This window comes from Terrapene carolina, unplaced genomic scaffold (assembly GCF_002925995.2).
Source record: "Terrapene carolina triunguis isolate 2854851 unplaced genomic scaffold, T_m_triunguis-2.0 Scaffold246, whole genome shotgun sequence".
Classification (NCBI taxonomy): domain Eukaryota; kingdom Metazoa; phylum Chordata; order Testudines; family Emydidae; genus Terrapene; species Terrapene triunguis.
In genome coordinates, this window is record NW_020664597.1 from 1,121,887 (window position 1) to 1,132,889 (window position 11,003).

The following is an 11,003-nucleotide window of genomic DNA, read 5'->3' on the forward strand; positions in this document are numbered from 1 at the left end:
GGTCTGGGGCAGAGAAATGGACAGAACTCGCCTTCTGGCTGGCACCATGCCCTGCCCCCACTCCAGTAAGTGCTTTGGATCAAGGCCTCTGCAGAAGGAGAATTTTGCCCTAACAGTGGGGGACTGTCTGGCTCTGAAGCGCAGTGTGAATTAGCCAGGCTGGGAGCTCAGCTGCTGTCAGCCCAGCACTGGAAAGTCCCCAGAGTGAGAGTGTTACAGGGAGAAACGCAGGAGTTACAGAACTCAGGATGTGGCAGCAAATAGCAGCACCCCTGGCAGCAGCGGGAGGAAAAGGAGGAAGAGAAGGAAAGAGATGACAGTCCTGAAGATCACCCTGCTCATAGACCAGCTCCTCACCTCTGCTATGGGGCACCAGACTAGATAAAACAGGCTGCAATGGGATGCCTCCAGGATGAGGGGCAGCAGTTGGGAGGGGAATGGGAGTGGCTGAAAGGCTAGTAAGACTATTCACTTTAACATTCTAACTCAGTGGTTCTCAAATTTTTTTTTCGTGGACCACTTGAAAATTGGTGAGGGTCTCGGTAGACCACTTAATGATCTTTCCAAATGTCTTTCCCCCTCCAGAGCAGCTGAGGCTGGGAAGGAAGTGGGGGTGTCTCCCCCGCCACAGCAGCCCCCGAGCTGGGGCTGGGAAGGAGGGGGATCTCTCCCCAGCAGCTGCAGTCCTGGAACTGGGGAAAGTTACCTCTTTCTCTTGCTGCCGCAGCCCTGCATGTCCCAAATTCCCCCCACCCTCTCGTCTCACCCCACTGCCCCCCCACCTACCTCCTATTTCCCCCACCTCACCCCACTGCTTCCTCCCACCTGGCCCCTATTCCCCCCAAGGCCACCACCTCACCTTACATGTGTGTCTTCTTCAGGGTCCAGGCACCTAATTAACGCAGGCGTGGCTCCACTAATTAGGTGGGCGGCCCTTCATTTTCTCGTGTGCGGCCGCCCAGGTGCGCCCCTTAGAGGGAACTATCTGCGGACCACCTGAATGGAGCTCGCGGACCACTGGTGATCCACGGACCACAGTTTGAGAACCTCTAACTGTAAGGAGGCTCTGATCTGGGAGGGGTTTAGAAGCATCCAATTGCTACAGCTGCATCCGAGGTTTTATGGCAGGTGGAAAGTGACCAGTCACGCTGGCAGCTGAAATCGCCATTCACACTGAGGATATTTTACTCACACCTGCTTATTTGCTCATGCTCATTATCTGCATTGCTGAGTGATAAGACCCGTCCCTGCTGGGACTGATTTACCTGGTTCTGTTCAGAACTGAGCTGGGGGAGCTGATGTTTCTTATGACCAAATTCTACCTTCTCTCTATTAGCTTGTTCTTCCAGTATAGCCGATAATCAAGAGTGTTTGTAACAATCTGCATTTAATAACCTGTGTAACTAGACAAGCTTTATTTGATGACAGGTGTATCCACACTCAATATGTTCTGGTCCATTCCCTGTGTGTTCATGTATTCTGAGTGTTTATTAAATCATGTTGCAGTAGTTTTATAGTTTAATAAAAATAGATTTGATCTGGATCAGGCATTTGTGTCTGTCTTTTCCAGACCACATTCTAACACCAAACCACCGGGAGGGATGACCCCAGACCTCAAGAAACCCATCCCCCATTCAGATCTGGAGTTTTTTTGATTGTTTATTACTATGTTTATTTCCATGATTTGTTAACATCAGAAATAATTTCCTCAGAGATTACAGAACAATCAGACTTGATAAAGGAATGAATCCCACATTATGACAAGCCTCTGTCACAGCTGGCTACAGCTGCCTCTCCCCCTCAGGGCACCCCCTAAAGATCAGTGTCACATGTTTGGGCCTCAGAGAGACAAGATGGGTGAGGTAATATCTCGTATTGGACCACCTTCTGAATAAGCTGGTCCAATACAAAACATTACCTCACCCACCTTGTCTCTCTAATATCCTGAGACTCACATGGCTACAACTACACTGCATACAACATGTTAGGGCCTTGACAGTCTGCATGTGGAGGTTCTTTGTTGCTCTGTGAAGAGCCTGGATTGAGAGTCATGGACTCTAACACAGATGGACACTAGACAAGATCTCTTCTTCCACCAGGGCTGTTACCCATATTAGGGCCATTTAAAAAAAAAATTCTGGAAACAAGATCTGCCTGTGTGCCCTTTGTTGAAGCAGCCCCACCTTACACTGTGGTGGGAAGAACACCTCAACAGCCCAACACTGTGGCATTTAATTTCAGAAAGGGGAACTATGCAAAAATGAGGAGGTTAGTTAAACAGAAATTAAAAGGTACAGTGACTAAAGCGAAATCCCTGCAAGCTGCATGGGTGCTTTTTAAAGACACCATAATAGAGGCCCAACTTCAATGTATACCCCAAATTAAAAAAACACAGTAAAAGAACTAAAAAAGAGCTACCATGGCTTAACAACCATGTAAAAGCAGCAGTGAGAGAGAAAAAGGCATCTTTTAAAAAGTGGAAGTCAAATCCTAGTGAGGTAAATAGAAAGGAGCATAAACACTGCCAAATAAAATGTAAAAATGTAATAAGAAAAGCCAAAAAGGAGTTTGAAGAACAGCTAGCCAAAAACTCCAAAGGTAATAACAAAATGTTTTTAAGTACATCAGAAGCAGGAAGCCTGCTAAACAACCAGTGGGGCCCCTGGACGATCGAGATACAAAAGGAGCACTTAAAGACGATAAAGTCATCGCAGAAAAACTAAATTAATTCTTTGCTTCAGTCTTCATGGCTGAGGATGTTAGGGAGATTCCCAAACCTGAACTTTCTTTTGTAGGTGACAAATCTGAGGAATTGTCACAGATTGAAGTGTCACTAGAGGAGGTTTTGGAATTAATTGATAAACTTAACATTAACAAGTCACCGGGACCAGATGGCATTCACCCAAGAGTTCTGAAAGAACTCAAATGTGAAATTGCAGAACTATTTTTATGGTTTGTAACCTGTCCTTTAAATCGGCTTCTGTACCCAATGACTGGAAGATAGCTAATGTAACGCCAATATTTAAAAAGGGCTCTAGAGGTGATCCTGGCAATTACAGACCGTAAGTCTAACATCAGTACCGGGCAAATTAGTAGAAACAATAGTAAAGAATAAAATTGTCAGACACCTAGAAGAACATAAATTGTTGCGCAAAAGTCAACATGGTTTCTGTAAAGGGAAATCGTGTCTTACTAATCTATTAGAGTTCCTTGAAGGGTCAACAAACATGTGGACAAGGGGGATCGGGTGGACATAGCATACTTAGATTTCCAGAAATCCTTTGACAATGTCCCTCACCAAAGGCTCTTACGTAAATTAAGCTGTCATGGGATAAGAGGGAAGATCCTTTCATGGATTGAGAACTGGTTAAAAGACAGGGAACAAAGGGTAGGAATTAATGGTAAATTCTCAGAATGGAGAGGGGTAACTAGTGGTGTTCCCCAAGGGTCAGTCCTAGGACCAATCCTATTCAACTTATTCATAAATGATCTGGAGAAAGGGGTAAACAGTGAGGTGGTAAAGTCTGCAGATGATACTAAACTGCTCAAGATAGTTAAGACCAAAGCAGACTGTGAAGAACTTCAAAAAGATCTCACAAAACTAAGTGATTGGGCAACAAAATGGCAAATGAAATTTAATGTGCATAAATGTAAAGTACTGCACATTGGAAAAAATAACCCCAACTATACATACAATATGATGGGGGCTAATTTAGCTACAACTAATCAGGAAAAAAATCTTGGAGTCATCGTGGATAGTTCTCTGAAGGTGTCCATGCAGTGTGCAGCGGCGGTCAAAAAAGCAAACGGGATGTTAGGAAGCATTAAAAAAGGGATAGAGAATAAGACGGAGAATATCTTATTGCCCCTATATAAATCCATGGTATGTCCATATCTTGAATACTGCGTACAGATGTGGTCTCCTCATCTCAAAAAAGATATACTGGCATTAGAAAAGGTTCAGGGAAGGGCAACTAAAACGATTAGGGGTTTGGAACGGGTCCCATATGAGGAGAGATTAAAGAGGTTGGGACTTTTCAGCTTGGAAAAGAGGAGACGAAGGGGGGATATGATAGAGGTCTATAAAATCATGAGTGATGTGGAGAAAGTGAATAAGGAAAAGTTATTTACTTGTTCCCATAATACAAGAACTAGGGGACACAAAATGAAATTAATGGGCAGCAGGTTTAAAACAAATAAAAGGAAGTTCTTCTTCACACAGCGCACAGTCAACCTGTGGAACTCCTTGCCTGAGGAGGTTGTGAAGGCTAGGACTATAAAAGGGTTTAAAAGAGAACTAGATAAATTCATGGAGGTTAAATCCGTTAATGGCTATTAGCCAGGCTGGGTAAGGAATGGTGTCCCTAGCCTCTGTTTGTCAGAGGATGGAGATGGATGGCAGGAGAGAGATCACTTGATCATTACCTGTTGGTCCACTCCCTCTGGGGCACCTGGCATTGGCCACTGTCGGTAGACAGGATACTGGGCTGGATGGACCTTTGGTCTAACCCGGTTCGGCCGTTCTTATGTTCTTATGTTCTTTACAATAGCAGCCATAGGTCTATGTGGATGAGCTAAGCAGTCCTGCATGCTGATACACCTGACACAGCAGAGAGAACGGTTGCCTTTTATTTAAAGTGATTTTAGCAATGTTGTATTTTACCACAATGGGTTTGGCTCTGGTGGCTACAGTTTCAAGCAAAACAGAGTGAAAGTCACCTCTGTACTTGCTTCAGATTTAAAGTCTCTAGGAACACATAAAGACCAAGGCTAGTGGCCACACAGACATTCACAAGTACAAGATCTAGTCTGTTTCACAAGTTATATGAAAGTTATGATTACAAGCACATAGAAATTCTATACAGACCTATGCACAAGTTACAAGGTGAATATAGCTGGATCACTTGGTAATAGTGACCATAACATAATTAAATGTAACAGCCCTGTGGTGGCAAAAACACCACAGCAGCCCAACACTGTAGCATTTAATTTCAGAAAGGGGAACTACACAAAAATGAGCAGGTTAGTTAAACAGAAACTAAAAGGTACAGCGCCAAAAGTGAAATCCCTGCAAGCTGCGTGGATACTTTTTAAAGACACCATAATAGAGGCTCAAATTAAATGTATACCCCAAATTTAAAAACATAGTAAGAGAACCAGAAAAGAGCCAACGTGGTTAAACAACAAAGTAAAAGAAGCAGTGAGAGGCAAAAACGCATCCTTTAAAAAGTGGAAGTTAAATCCCGTTGAGGAAAATAGAAAGGAGCATAAACACTGGCAAATGAAGTGTAAAAATATAATTAGGACGGTCAAAAAAGAATTTGAAGAACAGTTAGCCAAAGACTCAAAAAGTAATAGCAAAAAAAAAAAATTAAGTACATCAGAAGCAGAAGGTCTGCTAAACAACCAGTGGGGCCACTGGATGATCAAGATGCTAAAGGAGCACTCAAGGATGATAAGGCCATTGCAGAGAAACTAAATGAATTCTTCGTATCAGTTTTCATGGTTGAGGATGTGAGGGAGATTCCCAAATCTGAGCCCTTCTTTTTAGGTGGCAAATCTGAGGAACTGTTCCAGATTGAGGTGTCATTAGAGGAGATTTTGGAACAAATTGATAAACTAAACACTAATAAGTCACCAGGACCAGCTGGTATTCACCCAAGAGTTCTGAAGGAACTCAAATGTGAAATTGCAGAACTACTAACTGTAGTCTGTACCCTATCATTTAAATCAGCTACTGTATCAATTGACTGGAGGATAGTTAACGTGACGCCCATTTTAAAAAGGGTTCCAGAGGTGATCCCGGCAACTACAGGCCAGTTAAACTAACTTCAGTACCAGACAAACTGGTTGAAATTATAGCAAAGAACAAAATTGTCAGACACATAGAAGAACATAATTTGTTGGGAAAGAGTTAGCATGGTTTTTGAAAAGGAAAATCATGCCTTACCAATCTACTAGAATTCTTTGAGGGAGTCAACAAGCATATTCATAGATTCATAGATTCTAGGACTGGAAGGGACCACGAGAGGTCATCGAGTCCAGTCCCCTGCCCGCATGGCAGGACCAAATACTGTCTAGACCATCCCTGATAGACATTTATCTAACCTACTCTTAAATATCTCCAAAGATGGAGATTCCACAACCTCCCTAGGCAATTTATTCCAGTGTTTAACCACCCTGACAGTTAGGAACTTTTTCCTAATGTCCAACCTAGACCTCCCTTGCTGCAGTTTAAGCCCATTGCTTCTTGTTCTATCCTCAGAGGCTAAGGTGAACAAGTTTGCTCCCTCCTCCTTATGACACCCTTTTAGATACCTGAAAACTGCTATCATGTCCCCTCTCAGTCTTCTCTTTTCCAAACTAAACAAACCCAATTCTTTCAGCCTTCCTTCATAGGTCATGTTCTCAAGACCTTTAATCATTCTTGTTGCTCTTCTCTGGACTCTTTTCAATTTCTCCACATCTTTCTTGAAATGCGGTGCCCAGAACTGGACACAATACTCCAGCTGAGGCCTAACCAGAGCAGAGTAGAGCGGAAGAATGACTTCTCGTGTCTTGCTCACAACACACCTGTTAATACATCCCAGAATCACGTTTGCTTTTTTTGCAACAGCATCACACTGTTGACTCATATTTAGCTTGTGGTCCACTATAACCCCTAGATCCCTTTCTGCCGTACTCCTTCCTAGACAGTCTCTTCCCATTTTGTATGTGTGAAACTGATTTTTTCTTCCTAAGTGGAGCACTTTGCATTTGTCTTTGTTAAACTTCATCCTGTTTAACTCAGACCATTTCTCCAATTTGTCCAGATCATTTTGAATTATGACCCTGTCCTCCAAAGCAGTTGCAATCCCTCCCAGTTTGGTATCATCCGCAAACTTAATAAGCGTACTTTCTATGCCAATATCTAAGTCGTTAATGAAGATATTGAACAGAGCCGGTCCCAAAACAGACCCCTGCGGAACCCCACTCGTTATGCCTTTCCAGCAGGATTGGGAACCATTAATAACAACTCTCTGAGTACGGTTATCCAGCCAGTTATGCACCCACCTTATAGTAGCCCCATCTAAATTGTATTTGCCTAGTTTGTCGATAAGAATATCATGCGAGACCGTATCAAATGCCTTACTAAAGTCTAGGTATACCACATCCACAGCTTCTCCCTTATCCACAAGACTCGTTATCCTATCGAAGAAAGCTATCAGATTGGTTTGACATGATTTGTTCTTTACAAATCCATGCTGGCTGTTCCCTATCACCTTACCACCTTTCAAGTGTTTGCAGATGATTTCCTTAATTACTTGCTCCATGACATTCCTAATGCCTTGCCTCTGTTTGGAGGGACAATGCCCCACTGCTGCACTCCCCTCCAAATTACATCCATGTCCCTGTACTGCAAACAGGAGGCTCCGGGAGCAGCTCGGGCGGGGTGGCTCCAAGCCAGGGGAAGGGGCAGGAGCAGCAGCAGCTGCAGATGGCTGCTGAGCAGTGGGGAGAGAAGGGGCAGGGTGCCCCTGCTCTGGAGGCACCCTGTTGTGGGGTAGGTACACCCCATCATGGTGTATGAAAGGGAAAGGCTGTACCGCAGCCGGTTTGATTCTATGCTGCCGACCCTGATTATAACATGTGGCAGTATGTCCTAGTGGCTGGAGTCAGCCCTTCTTTAGAGGGCAGCATGGTCCAATGGTCGGCATCAATAGAGTAGGCCCCCCCATATGGGGTTGCGTGGCTTATTGGCAGGAGTCAATAAAGTCGCCTGTCTTCGCAGGGCTGTGTGGCCTATTGGCCCACTGGGGAAGTGGGGCACCACCTAGGAGTGTTTGGCACCCGGGGTAGGGAGACTTGGGGCCTCCTGGTGCCTCCAAGTCCCACCTCAGGGCCCTGGCAGTGGCGAGCATGCTCACCATTGAGTCCCCCTGAAACACGCTGAGCTGTTCCCCTGTTCTCCAATTGGAGTAATGTCTTAGTCCCCTGGGCTGATTCCTATCCCATCTTCCACTACGTGGTCCATGGTTCTCTGGGGTCCTCAGCTAGTGCAGCGCCTAACGGCTCGGTCCATTCTCTGGATTCCACAGGCAGCCTGGAATCCGTCTGGGGCTCGGCGCGCCTTGGCTCTGTGGTTGGGGCCTGTAGCAGTTCCCGGGAGAGAGCCTGCAATCTGCACCCTTCCTCTTCAGCAGCCTGCCCAGACTGAGCTGGGCAGCTTCCTTTTATATCCTGCCTACAGTCTGAGCATGCCCAGCAAAGGCAGAGGGGCTTGGCCTCCTCAGTCTGCAATGTGCAGTTAACCTCTGCGGGGCCAGTGCAAGGTAAGTACATCCTGTTATACTTCCCCATCGGCAAGGCATCCCATGGGCGGTTACGCAATCTGTCCGCTCCTAAGGCATGCCCCTTATACACAGCCATGTTTGAAAACCCAGACCGGAATCTGTAGGGCTTCTGAGGCTTCTGTCCATCAACATCATGAGATTCATTTCTCCTTCCTGTCCTTTGTTCCAAACATTTATCTTTCCCCTCATGACTTGTGGAATATAAAGAAAGGGCAGGAGATACCTTATAGTCCCTTATATTGACTCCATCTCCAGTGACACTTGGACTCTCCCAGGTGAGAGTTACGGCAGATGAATCTACAGTATCTGTTACAGGCTTCCCAGGCGGGCTGGTAGGGGGAAGAGTCTTCACAGGATCACTCACGTCGCTGCTCTCGCTGAGCCCTGGTTTGCTCACTGCAGCGTATCGGAACTGGTACTCGGTGTTTGCACGTAACCCTGTTACTGTGAATGTCACTTGTGTGTTATTTACAGTCACAGCCGTCCAGTTCTCCTGCCCTACAATTCTGTACTCTGCCCGATAGCCAGATATCGTAGCCCTGCCATAGGCTGCTGGGTTAAACGTGAGCTGCACACGGTCATGTCTGATTCCATCAATCAGGGGAGGAAGAGGCTTTGATGGAGGCTCAAAGTTGGTGCTGATCAGCTCTCCCTCCTCATACAGGTAAATGGCAGTGCCTGGATTGTCCTTGTTAGCAACAAAGGACACAATGAACCGAATTTTCCCATTAGATTTATTGACACGAGCAAAGTCTATGAAGGATTTTACAGATTCTCGTACTTTTCTGCCTAAAACTTTCTGTGTAAACCACAGTCTGGCATTTTGATTGTCCCCCGTAGAACTGCCTGATGCTGAATGATTAATTTCTCTTATAGACTTGTTCTGAAGCCAGAGTTTTAAATCTGATAAATATGGCTCCTCTTCGTGGAATGAGGTGAAGGTAAATGAGATGACAAAGTCATGCATGGGGCTGAGTACTGTTTTTGCTAGCTCACTCTGGGAGGAGACCAATTCCACATCCTTTAAGGCAGTAAGGTAGGAATGCACTAATGTCATCTCTTGCTGTTTTGTATTTATAAATTCAGTAAGACACTGGATACTGAATGGGGATTGCTCTTTGCTGGTTACAATGTTCATCAGAGCTTCTTCCTCCTCTTCTCCTCCACGGATCGAAGGTAAGATTCCTGCTATCTGTTTCTTGAAAGTCTCTCTGTATTGTTTACACAGCTCTCTGAATTGCTGGATTTTCCTCTTGGTCTCAGGGAAGACTGTGGCAGGTGTGTTCAGCATGTCATTGCATTGCCTGTCACATTCAATCAATTGCTCTAACACAGCCTGAGCATCAGAAATCAGCCCTAGGCTGATCTCACGCACTATACGAGCAGCTCTGGAATCCAGCTGCTTCAGCGGGTACAGCCAGACTCTCACTGGTACAGCCTGCTCCCCGCTGTCACCCAGCAGCTTGGGGAGGGTGGAATAAATTTCCATGGCTTCCGGATAAGAAACTGGATTGTTCTTGAGAGGAAAATCCCCATAAATTGTGCAACTGACATTTTCAACCTTTTCCTTCTCAGGCATCTCTAAACTTCCATCTCCTTTCATTGCAGCCTTTGGTATCTTTGCTACCATAAGGCTCAGGTTTTCCTCTGCCTCGTGTACATTTTCCGGTGAAGATATTTCCTGATCAAACACAAAGAAGGCCTGGGCCCCATAGAGCACAGCTACGATGCCATGGGTGGCTGTGCCTTGGGCAAAGACATCAGGGTAAGAGACGTTCTCAGGTGTTACATGGTTCATTGTCAGCCGCTCCAACCTCGCTGTTGTTGAGTAGTGCAGAGTAACTCGGGCTTGATTTTTTGATTTCTTCGTGTCACTTAAATATGCTGCAGAGCCATTCATCCCAACCAACCCGCTCAGACAACTCAGCCTCAGGGATGGACTGACAGTGAGAGCAGAGGCCTTATCTGTAATGGTGTCAAACGCAATGATTTGAAATTCAGCCCTGGGCTCTTTCCTTACGCCCATGTCCTTCTGAATGACTTCAGTGTCCCATAACGTGATGCCTGCAACATTCCAAACATACAGTTAGTGACCAATGGCAGGGGCAAGAAACCTTTCTAGAGCTTAATTGTCTGCTGCTGCCGCAGGTACAGCCATGTTTGTGTAAGCGGGGGAATGGTCCCGCTATTGTGGGGAACTTTCCTGGCTTCTGCACTACCCCGGTGAACTGGGCTAGCGAAAGGATCTGAGTCCTCGCTCCCACTTCCCTTACCCAGAGGCCTCCCTGCCCTCGAGGACTCCCCTTGCACTCTCCTGTCTGGCAGAGTCCTCGTAACCCCGACAAGGCTGGGCCCAGGATTCCTGGGGGGCTCGACCCCCAACCCTGCTGTGGTCACTTAGGTCAGGGGCTAGGGTGTCCCCACTCCGGGGTACTCTCTCTGCACTGGGCACCTCCCTGACCCACTGATCATTTCATACAATTTAAAGCAAATCCAAGTTGTTTAATTAACAATTAATTATAAAAAAAGAATAAGGAAAAATGGAAAATGTTGAAGGAAAACCCATCACCCCGCTCTGTGGCCGGGAACATCACAAACAGTGTCTCTGGAACGTCAGGGCAGGTCACAGTCTGTTCCTTGTAGGTCCCAGGCTCCTTCTCAGGCCCTGGC

The 11,003-nt window shown here is 45.8% G+C and overlaps 1 protein-coding gene across 1 annotated transcript; it reads right to left on the minus strand.

The window, feature by feature from the left end:
- Positions 1-167: 167 nt before the first annotated feature.
- LOC112121504 (neoverrucotoxin subunit alpha-like) lies at positions 168-10,359 on the minus strand. Its single transcript, XM_029912795.1, has 2 exons — positions 8,620-10,359; positions 168-188 (listed from the first exon to the last, which is right to left on the minus strand). The coding sequence occupies exons 1-2, from the start codon at positions 10,357-10,359 to the stop codon at positions 168-170; spliced, it is 1,761 nt and encodes a 586-aa protein (XP_029768655.1).
- Positions 10,360-11,003: the final 644 nt, after the last annotated feature.

Bases quoted from the DNA above. Each gene is read 5' to 3' on its own strand.
- LOC112121504 (XM_029912795.1), bottom strand. From the start codon at position 10,359: ATGGGCGTAAGGAAAGAGCCCAGGGCTGAATTTCAAATCATTGCGTTT. The intron at 189-8,619 runs GTAACTCTCACC...GGGACTTTCCAG, and splicing joins ATACTGTAGATTCATCTGCC to TGCTGGGCTGACAGCAGCTG.